Source organism: Protopterus annectens, chromosome 8.part0 (assembly GCF_019279795.1).
Source record: "Protopterus annectens isolate FY-2018-M chromosome 8.part0, PAN1.0, whole genome shotgun sequence".
In the NCBI taxonomy this organism is placed as follows: Eukaryota; Metazoa; Chordata; order Ceratodontiformes; family Protopteridae; genus Protopterus; species Protopterus annectens.
The window spans coordinates 1,514,390,027-1,514,410,902 of record NC_056741.1 but is presented as its reverse complement, the minus strand read 5'-3'; the positions used below and the strand labels follow the sequence as shown (position 1 = coordinate 1,514,410,902).

At 38.9% G+C, this 20,876-nt stretch overlaps 1 protein-coding gene across 1 annotated transcript in view; it reads left to right on the top strand.

The window, feature by feature from the left end:
• Positions 1–20,876, top strand: part of LOC122808108 (NXPE family member 4-like) — a 513,467-nt gene that overhangs the window by 206,257 nt on the left and 286,334 nt on the right. The window contains exon 2 of the mRNA XM_044079080.1: positions 13,769–14,481. Within this exon, the coding sequence (XP_043935015.1) occupies positions 13,769–14,481 (713 nt within the window). The remainder of the gene's footprint in view (positions 1–13,768; positions 14,482–20,876) is intronic.

The window sequence follows — 20,876 nt, the reverse complement described above, 5'->3', positions numbered from 1 at the left end:
ATCGTAGCTTCTTGCTGATACTGATCAGGGATGTCTTCCCTACTTGGGATTTTACTCTTTTCTGTACTAGTTTCCTCCTTCTATTATATAGCTTGTTTATGGCAGGAGTCCACCAGACTGGTTTCCTTTTCTTGGAGGAGTGAGTCTTGGTTTTGCTTGGGATGGCATGATCCATGCATTCTTGTAGATGCCTGTAGAATGCATTAGTAAAGGATTTTGCAGCTTGGACAGCCTTATCCTTCAGCATGGGTGCTTTGAAACTTTCCACCTCAGTCTTAAGTAATGTGAGGTTTGCTTTTATAAAGTTGTTCACAGTGGTTTCCTTGTCTGTGGGTGGGGACGGAATGTGGATATCCAAAGTGATTTGTTTATGGTCAGATCTAACCAGCAAGGGGTTGACCTCTGGTGTGGAACACCAGTCGCCCATGTTGGTGATGACCAGGTCCAATATGTTGTCACCTCTGGTGGGAGTGTTGAGCAGTTGAACCAGGGCATTTGAATTTATAAATTCTAGGAAATGTTGGGCAAGGGAGTTAGTACTTGAGTAGTTCTCCCAGTTAATGTTTGGGTAATTGAAATCACCCAATATTAGGGTGTTTGTTAGGACCTAAATGTTTCCCAGTGTTTCTAGAAATGCAGAATGGGGGTCCTGGGACATGGTGGGTGATCTGTAGCAAGCTACAATTTAAATTGCAGTTTTGTCCATTGTTAGTTGCAGGTGGATGATCTCTGAATCATCGTGCTGTGCCACTAACCTGGAGGTGTGGGTATCCTTAATGAATATGAATACGCCCTCACCTTTTGTATTTCGGTTTGGGTTCTGTGGCCGAAGTGTATGGTATGAGTTGTAGCCTGGTAGTGCAGGGGTGCTCTCTGGAGCCTTAAACCAGGTTTCTGTTACTGCACATATATCGATTTTCTCCATGCTGAGGAGTGCCTTGAGTGTGTGCATTTTGAGGTTTAAACTTCTGGCATTGAGTAGCATTACCCTCAGTTTTTTGTTACTTGTGCTATTTACGGTGGTGGGTTTGTCTTTTGAGCCTTGCCTAAAAAAGGCACTATGGGGTTGGCAAGAGCCTTGGCCAGCATTTGAAAACCTAAGGGTGACAGGTGCAAGCCATCTCTAGCGAAGCAGCGTGGCTTGTCTGTTGTGGCTCCACCTTTGTCATCCCAAGTGGACAGACACTGGATACCCTTTGAATGACACCAGAAATTTAGCTAATTGTTGAAATCGAGAATTTTTTTTTTGTACCGTGGTATCATTCTTGGTGAGGGCAGGATGCTACTCAGGGTCATAACAGCCTGGGCTACATGATCAGATTGCTCTTCCATGTCTCTTTTCATGTAGTCCAGGGAGGTATGGCTCAGGTCATTCACACCAACATGGACAATGACAGAGTCATATTTGTACTTGTTCTGGAGTGACCTGAGTGCTTGTGTTATGTGGTGGATCCTGGCACCCGACAGGCAGCTAACAGTAACCTTCTCCTTATTCAGCCTAGTGAGTGGAACGTCATTGTGCCTGACTATAGTCACCTATTACTAGCATGTTGGGTATGTTATTTTGCCTTAAGGGCTGTGATTGCATGGCACACTGGTTTTGTGAAGTATGTGTTTCATGGTTTGTGTTGGGGTGGAGGTTGCTTGGGTGTTTGCTTTGGAGGTCTCTGTTGGTTTTGCAGATTTTTATTTGGAGCCTCTGAGTATGTTTTCATGTATTTATGTGTGTTTTTTGCCGGTACTGGTTTAATGGGTCTATGTGAGACTGGTGCTGTGATGCATGTATTTCCCTTCTCCTCTTGATTCTCTGATCCAGTCTTGGGTTGAGAGAGTTTAGCCTCCAGTTTGACTGTATAATTGCATCTCTCACATGTATTAGTGTTTGGTGGTAGGAGGACAGGGTTGTCTGTGTACATGAGGCAGTTGTAACATTGCCTGAAAATGTCCAGATTCACCAGTTGGACTGGAGAGTACACCTGAAACTGCCCTTTGGACATGCCTGGATAGGTACAGTGAACTGTTATACTGGATGGCTGGTAAGGTCAAATAGAGAGCCTTGTCCTTCTGTAGAGTATAGGAGGGTCTAGTGCTAGGGTTTATAAGTGCTTGCTATGAGTTTTGAGCAAGTGCCGGGCTGAGAAATGAATGGCTTAAGTGCTTAAGTTGAAAGTTCTTCTAGTTCCAAGGGAAAATTTGAAGAGGAGACTTTGTGCAGCCGGGAATAGTTTTACCCTAACTAACCGGTGCTGCCCAGTGCAAAACCAATACTATAACATATATCAGTTTACGTTGTTCAGGACAATCAGAATATGATGTACAATAACTTTGAACACTAATTGTTTATCAGCACTGTTAATGAAGACAGTATTCGGATGTTGTAAACATCTAATAAAGTCTTATTGCATGAACTACAGCGTTTGAAGAATTCATTCTGGAAAGTACACAAGACTTAGTCCATAAAGGAAAGACTTGGCACCTGTTCAGCATGAGGTTGGGTAATTAACAGATAAAGTCTTTTGTTCTCAGTCTCATTACAGTGTTTCCAGCTAATTACGGTACAGTGCATTATTTTAAATTCTTACACGTTACCAATATTATTGCTTCTGTTGGGGAAACAAGATCTGAGGGAGATGTGGAACTGCATTATGGGTAGGAAAGGGAGCCCACAAGCTTTGCTGAAGTCCTCGAGCTTTGGTACAGGCTGAGATGGATCAAATACATCAGATCTAACTCATCAGTGAGAATAAAGGACAAGATGGACAACACACACCGAATGTTATGGTAAGTACATAACTTTTTTATAGCAACCAATGTGCAGAGGTGTGAACCATATGTTATCTCATAAAAGATATGCTAGCTTCCTGCATGCTTGTTTTCATTTGAATTTTTGTACTGAAGTGTTTACTTTGAATCTTTGAATCCTTTGTTTAACCTTAAAGCATCAGGTGTTAGATTTCACAACTACATTTCAGGGAAAGCATTGGGACAACTGTATGCTGAAGTAATACCAAAAGGTTATAGGGTTGTTTAGTTTTTGTAGGCAGTTGATTATACCTTGTGTAAGTACATCTGTAGACCCCTTACTTATGAATAGGCAAGTGTGGTATGTGTAAATATGTATTTCAATTTGAGTGTGTTTTTGCACATGGATGAGGACATATGTTTGCCGGCTGATGTCAGCAGTGTGTTTTTACTGCTACAAGCGTGTGTGGATACAACATGAGAACTGAGTTGGCCACTGTGTCTGACTTAGAAATAGTAACTAACCAAAATTTGAAAATAAGAATAGCTCTGAGGTGGAGAATTGAAAGAACTTTGGAGTAATCATAATATTCATTGAAGAAAAAAGTTAATAGAATTGCAACAAGATCCACTGAAACTGTTGCTAGGTCATCTGCAGATTGCTTAAAAATAAGTATGGTGGGCAGTGATACTATGCATTATATTGTACTTAGAGAACTACATTGAATAACATCAGAAAATGTGTAATGGAAATTTTACTGACTGTGCATACTAAAGTAACAGTAAGAATAAGTAGAAGGTAACATCAGTGACCTGCCTGAGAGATAACAAGACTGACAACTGTATTATTATATAATTATTTATCTGAAATAAGACTATTATTTGGTGGATGATAAGAGCATTTGCTTGCAGACATATCAACAGCTGTGAGTAGCTAATATGAATTCTAATAAACACAGCAGTGCACCATTGTTGGAATACTTAGACTCCTGCATAAGGTTTGATACAAGTATTTTGTAACTTTATTTACAGATGACATGAATAAAAAGAGAGCTGAGGGAATGCTTTTACTGGCACTCCACGCTGACATTTCTGTCTGATGTCTATTGCCATGCATAGGTGACTAATTAACAAAACCTTGTAGGGCAGGAAATGTGATAGTGTAGTTTACTGAGGGAGTGAAAATGGGAGGAGTAACTTGAGAAGGAACTGAAGTACTGAAGCACACAAAAGCAGTATCTTCCAAAAAGGTCTGTTATCTCAGAAATTAGTTGATATTTCTGGATGCTGTTTTCACAAAATGTGTAAAACAGATCAGTAGGAAAAACATTCGTAAGATGCACTGCAGAACAGTGATACTAGTACTGAGGCTTCTCAAAATTAGCACTGCTTCTCTGTTCTTCCATTCTAAGTGAATGGAACTGAGATGTGGCAGTCCAGCCATGGGCATTATAATCTCAGTTGCACTATAAGAAGATTTAACTTTAGAAGAAAGCAAGCTCTGATCAGGATGCCTGCCCCAAGAATGACACTGAGGGCTACTAACACAAGACAATTAGTAGTAACTTCTACTTTACTTAGAAATTCAAGAAAAGATAAAAAAACAAGTGTTTTTTTTTATTTTTTTTCCTGTAGTGGGCCTTTAACTACCTCTTTGTATTATATCTCAGGTTTTCCATTATCTGTGGATCACCCATGGTCTATGTGTTGAAGTTTTTGTTATATTTTTATGAGATTTATGAGATTAAACCTTTAGGCATGCCACTGTCTGTTGCAAGAAGCAGAACAGTTATTTTACTTATTAGATCTTATTTAATGAAACTATCTATTCTTTCAAAGAATGTGTATTTCGAGGGAGCCTATGTAGAAAATACCACACAGCCCTTGAATAATGCAAAAGTTAGACAATGTCAGAAATAAAAGATGTAGCTAGCAAAGAAGTCAATGGTTTGTGCTTGCATAAATGAAATGTGGATATGAAAAAATACAGTAGGTCAGTGACAACATAGTCGGCCTTAGCCATAGGCCAACAAGGTGGCCACCTTGGGCACCGCTCTAGCAGGGGTATTTTTCTAGTATGTTTATTTACTTTTTTTTTTTGTACTAAAGAAATGCTTTATTTAAAATGTGTTGAATGAATATAGAAAAAAAAACTGAAGAATAAGACAAACTGTAAGAAAAAAAAAAAGAAAAAATGAATTTGGATGGTATAGATAGATCAGGATGGGGGTGCCCAGTGGTTTGGCGGGGGGTGCCGTGGAGCCCTTTTGCCTATGGCACCAGTTGGCCAAAGGCCGGCTCTGAGTGACAGTAATGGATTAGTTAAGGAAAGTAACTTTTTAAAATATCAGGACTCACAATGCCAAATCCTGAAATTTTTAGACTGAATAATCAAAAATCCAGTCTGACAGTGGGTAAATATTTGTGTGTACAATATAACAGGTACCATGTTATGGAACCAGAGAAACTGTAGAGGAAATTTTACTACTGTAGTATTGTTTATCAGAAGTATTCTGCATGACAGTAACAGTCTATATTATTATTAAAGTTGTATTAGTGTTTTCAGCTTCTTTCATAATGCATTAAAACCAGTAATATTGTTTTAAACAAGCATTTTCATCACAGTAAATGACATATTCCTCTGTACTGTGATGATGTGCTGCATGAATATATTATTTTTACTGTACTTAGGTAAAGAATACAAAAATTTCACTGAACTATAATTAGGATGACCACAAGATGTCACTAAACAGAGATTAGTACCAGATGTCTTCATCCCACTACATTCTTCTTCTTTCCTATTCTTTTCATTATTCTACTTTGTAACAGATAATGAGCAAATAAACTACCTGGATATGTTTTAAAATTAACTAGATTAATTTTAAATGTTATATTTCTGTGTTTCTGCTGTTGGTTTAGCCTTCTAAAAGTTCACTTCCTGTAAGTGAGGGTTAAAGTTCAAAATGCATTTCCTGCAGCACAGGCAGCTTGAACATGGAATCTAGACTGTTATAAGTTGACAAACAGCTCAAGATATGTGGAAAAAAAACATTCTAAAGCAATTTAACTAATGCTAGGTGAGAAAAGATATGAGCCTAACTGAGCAGCATTTTACCTTCTCCAAGGATGATGCCACAATACGAACAAAAGATTATTGACTTTAATAATTGGCTTAGTTTCTGGTGTCATTCTAAGGGGGTGCAATATTTGTCAGCATGGTCAACAGACCACACTGCTTTGCCAGGGATGGTCTGCACTTCTCCCCTCTAGGCTTTCGAATATTAGCCAAAACATTGTCTTGCCCCATAGTGCCTTTTTTAGGCAATGCCCAACTGAAAGTACTTCCAACATACCAAATCAAAACCAAGAAAATCTGAAGGTATTACTGCTCAATGCTAGAGGTCTAAAGAAAAAACTCCACTCCCTAGAAGCTCGCTTTACCCTAGAGAATGCTGATATCTGTGCAGTCACTGAGACATTGTTTAAAGCCACAGAGAGCACACCAACAGTGCAAGGTTATAATGCCTTCTATACATTTAGGCCAGCTACTTCACAGGCGGGGACTAAAGGTCTCATCTCTATTTACATAAAAAATAAATAAACTTCAAGGCTTGTCAAACAGGACAATGCACTTGAGTTGCTCCATGTTCAAATCACCTTATGTAAAATCCAATACCACTTCTTTGCAAGCTATAGGTTCCCCTCTATGACCCAGGAAACCCATACCATGTATTTAAACTATTATAATGCCTTATTTCGTAAGGTCAGACCTCAAAATGGTCTCGTTTGAAGTAAAAATGAAACTTAGACCCCCAACTAAACCTGGACTATTCAGAAATTATTCTAAGGCTTAACTCCTGCTATTAAATGAAAACCTGACAAAATTTCAAGCCCCCATAAACCCTGTGAACACTTCTGTCTATGCAAAACTGTTCACAGAAACCCTGTAAAGCATGTTAATAGCTGCATAGAGGCAGCTGTACCTACCAGTAAGAAGTACAGAACTAACTCAAAAAACAAACCACGCTGGTGGAATCACAAAATCAGTCAGCTGTATAACAGGAGAATGAAAATCATGACAAAAATTAGGAGGTGCAGCACCCAGCAGGATAAAAGCACTCTCATCAAACTAAACAAACAACTCGGAGAACAAATAAAGTCTATAAAAGCCAAATTTGAGGTAAGTTTGGCCTCCTAGGCCAAGGACAACCACAAAGCATTCTTTAGCTATGTCCACAACCTCAAAGGCAATGCACAACTGTGTACAGAGCTCTTTGTAAATGGAGCCACCTGTATTTAGCCAGAAGATATAGCAAACATCCTGGCTGATAAATCAGCTCCAACTTTACTCCTGTCTCCCCCTCAACTTTCCCTCAGGAAATATCATCAAATATAACTTCCCTTACTATCATTAGGGAACAGGTCCTTAATGCTGTCTCTAAGACCAAGAACACTGCATCAATGGGACCAGACAATATCCCAAGATGCCTTCTAAATAGCATGAAACATGACCTATCAGGGCCTCTGGAATTACTATTTAACTGTAGCCTCCAAACAGGCTTCATGCCTCATGAGTGGAGAAAGTCAACAGTCATCCTTCTCCACAAAGGTGGTCCATCTACTGACCCTAGAAACTACAGACCCATAAGATTCACTAGTCTTATATGTAAAGCCATGGAAAGAATTACCATGGAGATGATCAGTAAAGATGTAGTAAACCTCCAGACATTGGACCCAACCCAGTTTGGTTTCATCAAGGGCAGATCATGTTTACTCAACCTGGTGGACGTCTTTGAGGAGGTCACCAAAGCAATGGATGAAGGCAAAATCGTTCATGCTGCCTACCTTTACCTGTACAAGGCATTTGACACAATACCCCACAGAGGTATTGTTGACAAACTCAAGAGGTTAGGTACAAGCCCGTATGTCACTTGATGGATAGCCAACTGGCACACAGACAGGACCCAAGAAGTTAAAACTGGGGACTCCACCTCTACAAAGAGGCCAGTCACAAATGGAGTCCCTCAGGAATCAGTCTTTGGACTGCTCCTTTTTGGCATTTACTTCTCAGAAGTCAAGGCCAAGTCAGTGGTCTTTGGCTGACTAAATTTGCAGATGATTGCATATCAGGAGCTGGCATTGAATCTCACACTGATACAGATGTTCTCCAAGAGGAACTGACACAGACAAACAACTGATGTCAGAGCCATGGACTAAAACTAAATGCCAAGAAATGCATAACAGTATCCTTTGGAAAGTCATCCATCCCTGGTAACTATCATATTGACAACACATGCCTTAGAGTTGACCCAGTAGTCAGGGACTTAGGGACACACATGGATAGTAATCTTACCTTTGATCATCACGTGTCTACAGTGGTGAGGAAATCATTCTATGTTGCGCAACTTATAAACAAACGTATGACATCTAAGTCTGAGGAAGTCATTGTTCCACTGTATCCGGCATTCATCAGACCTATCATTGAGTACAATGCACCCTTTGGTATGTCTACAGAGGTTCCTCACTAAAAGAATACAGGGTGTAAGTAATATGTCCTATACAGACTGCCTCAATGCCCTATCCCTGTATTCTGTCTCCTACAGGCTTTTGAGGGGAGATCAATACCTGGCATATAGGGCATTGTCAGACCCCACTCTGATAGACCTCCTGCACATCCACAAAACAAACAGCACCAGAATTACCAATTCTAAGGACTTAAACCTTGCCTGTGATATAAATAGGATCTGCTGGATAGATAGGCTTGTATCCCAGAAACTACCCCATCTATGGAACAGGCTCTAAATCCATGTAAAGCAGAGTTCCTCCCTAACCCAATTCGAGTGCAGCTTGGACAATTGGATGGGAAATCTGAAATTCATCCCTGGTGTGGCACCTATGTCTCTAATGGACACAGGTAACCTGTAAATGGTTTATCTCCCAGGCCCATGCTTACACTTATCAAGCGTATCAGAACTTGTCAGAGATTTGAGATGCATGGCTAGGCTTAAAAAGGCCCTTGTGGTTGTTAGCTTAGTAACACCTATAAACCTATGAATCCATGAAAAGGGACTGAAAAGAAGGAGCTACTGTAAAAAAATAGTGAATAGCATCTCTAATTCTTTGAATAAGAGATGAAATAATAAATGCCTATTAAAAGAAAGTGAAGTAATGTATATAAATGATTTTTATGCAGCAAAAACCACTGAACACAACACCCACTGCACATAGATGAAGCTTATCACATACAACCACATTCACCAGATAGAATAACCCAAAAAAAAAACAGATTACTTGAAATTATGTATAGAGAGTATATAAAAATGAAGTGGATTAGTTAAACATGTTAACATACACCCCCACATACACACTACTCTCTATGTTAGAAAATAATGTTTGAGAGGATTTAAGTAAAATAAGAGAGAGACTTCTAAGTAACATTAGTATATATACACACTATTTCAGATACTTTCAATACACAGACACCAACCACATATACACTGCCCACTGTGTTTGAAAATAATGTTAGAGAGAATTAAAACAGAATAATAAAGGGAGGTATAAGTAATCTTAATAATAACATATCTACACTATTTCAGATACTATAGAAAATGTATTTTGTTAAAGTATAGATTTTTTTGTTTTGCCTTGTATTTGATGATTAACTGTAATGGATGACAAAATTGAATTCCTGTGAGAAAGCTGTTCAGGCAAAATAGAAAATGAGAGCAGCATTACTTTTCTTTAATTTTTTAGTATTTTTGTCCCTTAAAGACCAGACATTTCTTGTTGCTTCTCTTTAAGCTGACAAAAGTCCAAATTCATATTTTCTGATTAATCAGAGTTTTTTTTTTCTGAGAAAAGTCCACTACATCTTCTAGAGAATTAAAAGTTTTCTGACTGCTTGGTAAAAAGAACCTTGCTCTGGCTGAAAAAAATAGTTGAGCTTTAATGTTTAGCTTCTTTAAGTGTTTTATAAATGGAATACATGCTTTCCTGTTGGTCATAACAGATGCAGTGTAGTCGTTGTCAAACCTGATAGTGTTATTTATTTTTATCAGAGAATTAGCCCAAGCAGCCTTCAGTACCAGGTCCTTGTCTTGGCTGGAGGGGAATTTTACAATAATAGATTTGGGGACTGGAGGATTTTTCTTCAAAATAGTTGAAAGAGAGCTATGGACTCTCTTATTATACCATGACCCCCCATTAATATTCCAAAACGTGCACGCTGATTGGCCAGCGTGCACGTTGTAAATCGACTTATACTAATGGAAAAAGGTCCGGTCGCCCAGACTTTTTCCATTAGTATAAGTCTCTTTTAAAACACTGTCTCGCTATGTTAAAAGAGTTTAACATAGCGACACAGGTTTAAAAAAAGCAACGGAGATCTCTGTTGCTTATTTTAAAGCTGTCTCGCTATGTTAAACCCATTTAACATAGCGAAACAGTAAAAAGCAACAGAGATCTTGCTTTCTCCGTTGCTTTTGGCCACAGCTCTGATGTACTGTGTAGGCATGCGCAGTACACCAGAACTGCCGCGGATACCAGACAGCTGCGGAAGGGCAGCAAAGAAGCATTATACAATGCCATTATTTAAGAAAAGTAATTATTTCTTTTCTTAAATAATGTCATAGTATAATAGCAATAACCCACTTCTGGGTGTGGGTAATGCAGGATTTACCCACGGTTGGCGTGGTTTGGTCCCGAGGCGAAGCCTCGACCAAACCACGCCAACCGTGGGTAAATCCTGCATTACCCACACCCAGGCGTGGGTTATTGCTATAATATCAAAAGAGAGAGATTATGGTAGATTTAGAATTTTAGGCATCCAGTTAGTTAAAAATTGCAACATATTGTCTCCTTCTCCCTTTTCTGGCATTCTGTATATCCTAATATTATTTATTCTAGATCTACTTTCTAGGTCCTCTATTGTTTCCATAAGCAAATTATTGTGTTTTAATAGGAATTCTGTGCAGTTCTCCCTCTCTGCCATTCTGCTGTCCAGGTCATTTAATATGTCTTCTATTCCTGAGATCTGAACAGATCTCTTTTAACATTTGTGTGTTTCTTGGAGTCTTCTTTTATATCATCCATTTTTATCTCCATTTTTATCAAATTTAACAGAAGGCTCATGGATTCTGCTCATTATAGACTGTACTTCCTTTTTCACAGAGTTGTCTTGAGAGTTCACTTTTGATTGGCTCATTCTGTCACAACAGTTAATAAAACTTCTGACAAGAAAAAAATCAAAGAAAAATCATAAAAAATAACTTGAGTTTTCTTTCAAATAGTTGTCCAAGTTTGTTTAAAAGACTCAGAATGTATAAGAAAGTAGATTTTTAAGTTTGTATAATAAAATCCTGTCAAAAAAAGAAAATAAAGCAGAGCCAAGACTTTGTTTTGTTAGCAGCTTGCCATCTTTGCTAACCCCCAAACTACATATTTCCTTCAAATACTCATTTGCCATTTGGAAATGTCTCTTTCTCTACTAACTTTGTACACATACTTTCTCTTCTCTTGTATATAAATATTCCTTTCTTTATTAACCAATCTTTCACTCGCTCTCTAATATCTGATATTGTCAGCTTAATAATCCTTTTCCTAACTCACTACTGTGTCTTTCTACTGATATATATATCCACTTTGAATTCATGCATTTTTAATTACCTCACCTTTTCTTCCAGCTCTCTGTCTTCACCTCTTGTAATTTAAATAAATTAAGCTTTGTTCTCTTACAAAGCAACCTTATTATTTCTTATGTTACTGTCTAGTATATGGTGTTGTACTTGCATAAGTGATAGCCTTTACAGCTTTTTTTGTTTTATATTATACTTGTATAAATGACAATCCATTTAAAATCTAAATATTTGCTATATTCTACAGTATTTGCTTTCATGTAATATGTTAGAGATTTTCTCCCCAGGTCTCCACTGAAAATGTATTATTGCCCAATCGGACTTTCCTGGTAAACAAATGTCAGTAAGTAAATAATAAAATGAATAAATAAATAAATATTGCATTATTAATTTGTATGTGATCTGTCTAATGTATAGACAAGCATGTTGTCATTGCTCAATATCTTTGCTGTTGTGTATAAAGAGTATTTGATTCTTTACATATTCATTCAGTTTTGTGATGACCAGATACCTTTGAGATTTACAGTTATGAACCATATAGACTATAATCTGAAATTATTAGTGAGGATCATCATGTAGTCCCCAGGTTTGAGACCATCAGTCTCCATTTCCATATTGTGTGACTAAGCAAGATACTTATCCATCAGTTATCCCCTCCCCAGGCTGCCCCTGAAAGTATGCTTTTGTTTTGATTAGGATTAACTGTTCAGCAAATACATCAAATAAAAATAAAATATGTGTAACATAAGCAGTGTTGTAGATTCTGGGTAATGATATTTTTTATTTGTCTGAAAATCAGTAGGTGGGTTGGCCTATGGTCTCTTTTCAAGCATGACTTGTCATGTCACATAATCAACTAATAATCCTTTAATAACATAATAAACTTGATGAACTTGCATGGTGGTCAAATGATGCATCAGCAAATAACACACTGGTAAAATTACATTAGCAGAAAGACTCATTGTAAAGATAGCAATTTGCAAGTTTACAAAGCATAAAAGCATCAAACTATCAAGGGCAATGAAATGAAACAGTAGAAGAGACAAAATAGCATTATGACCAACTATTAGAATGACCTATACTCATAGAAAATGAGAAAATAAATAGAGTGGAGATAAAATAACAAACAGTAAAACATGACTGACTGGCAAAACTGATTTTGAGGTAACACATAGATGAAAAGTTGTCTTTACAAGTGAATTGTTGTATGATGACTTAATATGTAATGGCAATTACTGGAAACATTGATATAATATTGGAAATTAGCATATAATAAAAATTTAACAATGCTATGTGGGACAGGCACACTGCAAATGTAATAGGGAAACTAAAATTATGCAAGGTGCATGCATATGCCAAGCCTAATGTCTGTTTATGTATAATGAGTACAAAGAGCACCACTATCTTATGCTGCACTGAAAACCTTGTTAAAACACTTCTAGGACTTAGTGTTTGTGTGTAGAAGTGCCAATGATGACACAGAAAAGGGCTACTTATAGCACAATTGTGTGAGACTAGGAATCAACAAATTACGAAACAGGTATGCTCCAGAGAAACTATGACTTAACCAACCTTTAGTATGATGAGGTTTTTGCCCCATATTCATCAGAGTGAGTGTCAGGATTCTGTCATTATATACATGGTCTTGGGATGGGGACTTTAGGATGTTAAGACAAGATATAACTGGGCAGCGCAAATATATGTTGTCAAACCCCATCACTACATACCCACTCAAGCCAGTCCAGCCTCTGTTCAAACATTAGTACGCAATGATAAGCAGACCCCCCAACTCCTCCCCTGGAATAAATTAGCTGACACATGACATTCAGTCTTACCTCCCACTCAGCTCCTTCAAAACTCAAGCTGCTAATCAAACTCGCGTTTTGTAGGTTGTACTCAGGCCTTCATCCCTATGTGCCGTAGAGCTGGGTTTTATTCAGGGTTTCATCTCTATGTGACATAGAGCTGGGTTGTAGTCAGGCCTTCGTCCCTGTGTGCCACAGAGCTGGGTTTTAGTCAGGGTTTCATCCTGTGACAAAGAGCTGCATTGTAGTGAGGCCTTCGTCCCTGTGTGCCATAGAGCTGGGTTGTAGTCAGGCCGTCATCCCTATGTGACATAGAGCTGGGTTGTAGTCAGGGCTTCATCCCTATGTGCCGTAGAGCTGGGTTGATGCTGTCTGTGTTTAAACAGCTTGTAGATTATCAGTCTTTGATGATTCCAGTGGGAAATAAATTTCTGGAGGACCTGGGCAGAAAGAGGAACAATACAATGGCTTAATTAGTACACTGTATTAGGTATAGTAGTCTATAATTTGTGTCATTATATGTTTATTAAAGTGGCCAGACTCCATTTTAATGTATTAATTCCTCTTTTGCATTTTCTGTTTGTTTAGATTCACTCTGTACTTTTAAGAATAACGAGTGATTACTACAAAGATATACATTCTGGATGTAAGAGTCAAACCGAAGCTGATGAAATTCTAAAAGAAATTGATCAGATTTATAAGTTCCTCATACCTCCTGATTTTCCACATCGTGTACATTTGTTTAACAAGAGTACTAATGCAAAAAACAGCAAATATTACATTGTGAATCCCTCTGGAGTTTATAGAACCGGAGATATCTTGCATGTATATGTAGAAACGTATGACTACCTCGGCCAGAAAAGGACAGTTGGAGGAGACTTTTTTCGAGTCAGAATTTTTAATAATGATCTGAATGCTGGTGCTACAGGAACGGTAACAGATTTTAAGAATGGAAGTTACTTAATGACATTCCCACTTTACTGGGAAGGAAAGATATTCATTTCAATAAAACTTGTTCACTCTTGTGAAGGTGTTTCCATTCTGTCCAAACTGAGAGAAAAATACTCTCATAAAATTGATTACTTAGGATTTTTTTTTGACAAAAATTTTAATGAAATGGCTGTGTGCCACTATAACTTATCCTCGTCTGGTCCATTATGTGAGTTTTTTGATAGAAACTCTGGAGTGGAATGGATGTGTGAGAAACCCCGAACATTGGGCTGTGAGAATTTCAGATATTTGGAAACTCGATATCATAAAAGCTATTCACTTAATAGTGAAGAAGAAAAGCTCCTGGACAGGTATTTTTAATGTTTAACTTCTGACTGAAGTAGACTAAGATATGGAATGGAACTATTTCTATTTTAAATTGTGCATAGTGATTTTACATATTTATCCTGCTGCATTTCTGTAGAACAACATATACAATTCCATAGTATTTTTCAGATTTTTCATTTTTGGCAAGCTTAATTAGTACTTTCGAGTACTGAATGAGTAAGTTTTAGATGCTTTCATTATGGATAATAAAAGCTACTTATGTACGTTACATGTTTTATGGTATTCTTAACATGCTGCTAATAAAGTCATAAGTTGAAGTGTCATTGCTGGTTCTATATGACAGAATGCTAGAACATTTACTTTCACATAGATGATCAAGGTTCATGTCATGGCCTGGACAATGGAGGAGCCAACAAGGGAAACAGAGGAAAGAGGAGACCTGGCCTGCTCAACTCCACTGAGAGGACATTGAGGGGGCGTGTTGTGGGGTGTGTGTCTCTCAATTAATTTGCAAAGGAAATTGGGAACTTAGCATGAACTATTTGCTTAAAGATGAAAGGTAGGGTTATCTGAAGACCTAGTTCACTCACAAAAGTGGATGACAGCCTATGTTTGTAGTCATTGCAACACATCCCCAGTGTTTATTCAGCACACATATGGAGATATCAGGACATAACAAAAAATATTCCATGCTAGCTGACTGGAAGAGGACTTACACCATGCCCAGCCCTCATTTGGTAAGGGTTGAATGGTAGAGATGCAACTATCAGCCAGATGCTAAGTAGGCATGGGGGGGGGGGGCAACAGCATTAATTGCAGTTGAATGAGAGGGATGAAAGCATACAAAATATAATTATTTTATTTATTTATTTGTTAAGAAGATAAGTAAACTGGCCTAGGGACACATTTCAGCTGTGACCTGGACCAATGACAGAATGAACACAAATAAAACAGGAGTGACACAATAATTAAGCAATAACCAATGGTTGGGTGTGGGTATATTGAGGATTTCCCCATGTTTGGCATGGTTTGATCACAAGGGTGAAACCTGAGTGATTAAATCAAGCCAACCATGGATAAATCCTCACATACCACATTCATGAGTTGGTTATTGCTGTTATACATTTATATTATTTAGGAAAGAAATTGCTTACTTTTCTTAAATTGTGTCTTTCTATAACTGCACCATAATGTTCCTCTGCATTATTTTCCTCATTCTTCAGCGTTTGTTGATGTACTGAACATGTATGGGACTTACATTCTCACACTTGCACAGCATATCAGTGCAATTGAAAACAAGCAGTGGCGAAAGGAAGATCTCTGTTGCATTTTTCTTTCTTTTTTTTTTAAACTGTAAAATCCAAACAGTTTAGAGGTATGAGACAGAAATACAAGGAAAATCTGGTATATCTCTTTAGCTTTGCAGAATGTACCTGCATTTCCTTGTATTTGCTTTGCCCTCCATATGTACCTCTCAACCTTAGATCAAGAAATGGGGGCAAAACCTTAAATAATGATGGACAAAGGCCGCAAAAATAGAGACCAAGTGTAAATGTTGCACCTATAAACTTAGAAAGCTGCTAGACTAACAAGATTTGTATTATCATGCATTGTGTGAAGAATATGAAGTTTTGACACTGAAACACATCATTATTTAGTGACTTCATTTCTTGGTGATTTGTCAGAAAAACACAAATTTTATATGAGGAACAGACCAAAAATATGAGGCAAAAATCTGGACATTTTGTGAAAATCTGGACAGTTGAGACATATGCCTCCGTAGCATAGACTAATAGAAAAAAGTCTGGCCACTCAATGGTACTTCAGTGACCTGACATTTTTCTACTGGTATATGCTCAATTTACAATGGGCATGCTGGTTGGGATGATCAATCAGTGCGCACATTTTTGAATAGTAGTGAGCTGTCATTGTATAATCTTGCTTACAGAATGCTAATATTGTAAAGACAGGCAGTAAGATAAAAAAAAAAACAGAAGACAAAGTGGAAGTAAAAATATACATCCGTTGATATGCTTACTCTTTGTATATATAACTAAAAGCATCCTGGTCTAAGAAAACAGTTATATATAACATACATAAAATTAAAATATAACCTTAGTGATTTCTATATCTGCCTGTGTGGTTGACTAGACTGTTGTGTGGGAAAAGCATGCTTCTAGGTTTGCACTGCACGCATTGTTATTATCTTGTTTGACTGAAATGTCTTTTTATTGCACTATGTTATATAAAGTTCTTTTCTCATGACTGAAAGTTCTGATTAGGAGAGAAAAGAAAGCTTGTGCCCCTTAGTGATTCATAGGAACTAGATAATTATCTGTAAAATGTGGGTGGAGCTAAAAGCTGTTGCTTTTACTTGTAAACATTCCAAACTTTTCCTGAGAAAGAACTGTCACTGAATAGTTTGTGGTATGGGAAAATATTTGCACCTCCCACCTTGTTTCTGATGTGTTCTTGAACCTAGTGGTTCTGAAGCTGTTCACTCTTTATGTTAATTTGACCACAAAATTCCCCATAAATTAATTAAATTCATTTATTCCCCCAATGTGTTGCAAATACCCCAGTATACTGAGTAACCACAGATAAAAACAGGCATGAGCAGTTATCCTCAGACACTCAAGTCTCACTAAAAAACTGAACCACCTTACTTTTGTGTCATCATTATTTTTGCATATTGGATCTGTGTTGTGTTTAGATTCTACTGGTTGTTATCTGTGTTATTAGCTGACCTCAAAAAACACTACCTCTCACCTTGGGGTTCCAGCTTGCATTAACCTCAGCTTTATCCAGCCATGACAATTTCTACTTGAGTCACCTGTACTACAACCCTGTACCATCAAGGTCCCATAGGCCTGCAACACATCCTAGAAATATCTTGTTCATCGATGACTCCATTGTAAGACATACATACACAGTACTCACCAAGATAGCATAGAAAAGGATGACAGTTAGCTGCCTTTCTGGTACCAAGATTAGGGATTTCACTAGGGCCCTTTGCTCTATGTGCAGACTCAGATACATTTATGATTTTGTAGTTGGCCATATGTAGGTAAACAATCATAGGATCATAGGAAGTTATTAGGCTATTAGCCCTGAGGCCCTTACAAATCTAGCCAAGCATTTAGCCCATGTTCTGACAAGTCAGGACCCAATGCCCTTGTCCGGCAGGGAAACAGATGGAATCCAGGTGTGTGGTTTCCGTTCCCCATCCAGTTATCCAGGTTGGTTTTAAAAAGGGTTAATGAGGTACTCTGCTTGACGTGGAGAGGGAGTCTATTCCACGGAAGAGGGAGTCTCTAGGACACAAATCTGTCCTGCCAACAAGTCCTATTGATATCATATATCAGGTTGAGGTTGTGTGTGCAGGTTACTCGAGTGGAGCTAGACTTGCAGATATGCAGCAATCCCATTAAGGTGAGGTCTGAGATTGTTTTGCATGCTAGACAGAGGTCACCTCTGTATGAGACTGAGTAGAGGGACACAGCTTTTAGCCTATCTGTGTAGGGTAGATGCTTGAGGCCCTGGACACTCCTGGTGAGGAAACTCTGTGGTCATGCAGCTGCTGCATGCACTTTGTGAGGTACATGCCAAAAGGGGCATTGTACTCAATAATGGGTGTTATAAGGGAAGAATACAGGGATGTTATGACATCCTTGTCCCTGGATGAGATACCCTTACTAATGAGGTGGGCCATGTAGAAAGCTTTCCATACAACGGAGGCAATATGGTGGTCAAAAATCAGTTTGCTATCAACTTGGGTGCTCAAATCCCTCACGACTAATTGCATGCTTAGGACCTTGTTGTTAATGTAATAATTTGTGGGGACACCAGTCTCCCCAAAGGGGATGATGATGCATTTTTTTGACATTCAGTTTGAGGCCATATTTCTGGCACCAGTCATTTGTTTGGGTGAGACCCTCTTGGAGGATGTCCACATTACTAAGGGAATTTATGATAGCACCCAGCTTGCAGTTATCTGCAAACTTGGTCAGCCATATCCCAATGGTTTTGACCTGCACCAAAGTATATCCTAAACAACAAGGGCCCCAAGACCGATCTCTGGGGTACACCATTTGTTACAGGTCTACTGCTTGAGGTGGCTTCCCCTATTTTGACTAGGTGGGTTCTATCAGTGAGCCAGTTTGCTACCCATCTGGTAACATACAGATTGATGCCTAGTTGAGAGAGTTTATCTATTATACCCACTTGAGGAATAGTATCAAAGGCATTGGTCAAGTCAAGGTAGATGGTGTGCACCATCTTCCCCTCATCCATGGCATTGATGACTGTTTCAAAGAAGTCGATCAGATTTAACAGGCTTGACCTCCCCTTGATGAAACCAAACTGTGTGGGATCGAGAATTTGGAGGATGCCAATGTCCTTGTTAATGAGGTTCATTATAATCCATTCCATGGCCTTGCAGGTCATCCTAGTTAGGCTGATGGGTCTATAATTTCCTGGATCAGTGGATGCTCCATCTTTGTGCAAAGTGATGACAGTATCTGTCCTCCACTTGTCTGGGATGAAGACAGTACTCAGGCTTTGGTTGAATAAGGTGCCTAATGGTGCTGCAAGTTCCTGCATATGTTCATGTAGGATACAGCCTGGGATGTTATCAGGTCCCATGGAGGATGTATTTTTGCCTTTGAGAGGGCAGTGATGGCTTGCTCCCTAGAGATGAGAGGAGAAGGGGCAGGTGCTGGGGATGTCCTGATTTACTGATGAGGGTGACAGAGGGGTGAAGCTTTCACTGAACCTGTCTGCCAGCAGGTTGGCTATATCTATGGTGTTTGTGTATGTGGTGTCCTTGACCACCAGTTCTGAGCAGATCTGAGTGCTTCCTTTGAGATTGCAGACATATGTGAAGAAGGCCTTATGATTGTCTCTAATAGATGTGGCCAATATGAACTCAAAGTTTGCTTTGGAGGATTTTGCTAGTGCTCTTATTTGCTTCAGAGATTGCTTCCAATTGGGCACCTGCACCTTCTTGGTCCTGGACAGCAATTTTTCCCTTTTATTATAGAGTTTATTTATTGCAGATGTCCACCAGGCAGGTTTACTCTTTCTTGAGGAGGAGGATTTTGTCCTGTCTGGTATTCCAGATTCCATGCAGCTATATAAATGCTCTTATAGTACTTTGGTGTAGGTTTGGACATATGTGCCTGTTCCCATCAAGAGGGAGGGGCTGTGAAGCTGTTTATACCTTCCCTCAGGAGGTTGTAATCAGTTTTAGAGAAGTTTTTTGTTTGACCCTAGCTTTGGGGTGTCGGGGGAGATGGTGACTTTGAAAGTGACCGCTTTGTGGTCAGATCTTACCAGGGAGGATGACACTGTAGGGATGCTGCAGTGGTTACTCATGTTGGTTAATACCAAGTCCAGGATATTCTCACCTGTTGTGGGGGTGCCGACCAGCTGATCCAAGACATTTGCATTGATGAAATCAAGGAATCTCTTTGCATTTGTGTTTGGGCATGAGTAGTACTTCCAGTCTATCGTTGGGTAGTTAAAGTCACCCAGGATAAGGGTAAAGGGTTGAATTTTGATAGATTCGAAGAGGTCCAGATAGGTGGAGTGGGCATCTTGAGTCAAAATTGGGGGGCTGTAGCTAGCTGCAATTTGAATAAGGGTCTTGTCAATGGTTAGCTGCACCTGGAGTGTTTCCTGTGCATCATACTGTTTGACTAGCCTGGAGGTGTGTATGTCTTTAATGTATATTGCAACCCCACCTCCTTTTGCTTTGCTGCCCATGGTTTGGGGTCTGAATGTATGATAGGATAAGTAACCTGGTATGGCCGGGTTGCCCTCTGCAGATTTGAACCAGGTTTCTGTGACTGCACAAATGTCACCATCTTCCAGGGTTAAGAATGCTTGCAATGAGTGCAGTTTCACGTTTAGACTCCTGGCATTTAGCAACATGATCTTTAATTTGCATTTTGATGAAGTTTTCATGTTGGTAATTTTGACCTTATGACTTTGCCTAAAAAAGGGCGAGGTAAGAGCCTTTGCCAGAAGCCTGAAGCCCAAGGGAGACAGATGCAGGCCACCACTGGCAAAGCATCATGGCCTGTTGATCATGTCTTTTCACGCTGACAGGTACTGGATTCCCTTGGAATGACACCAGAAACTAAGCCAGTTGTTAAAGTCAGTCATTTTCTGTTTGTATTGAGGCTTCATTCTGGGTGACGGTAAAATGCTGCTTAAGGCTAGGAACATATCTTCCTGGGACACATATTCAGCGAGCTCGATCATGTCTCTCTTCATATAGTCCAAAGAGGTACAGCTCAAGTCATTCATGCCAACACATACTATGACAGAGTCATAATAGTACCTGTTGTTGAGAGCATGAGTGTATGGGTGATATGGCAGAGTCTGGCACCTGACAAACAGCTGTGACTTTCTC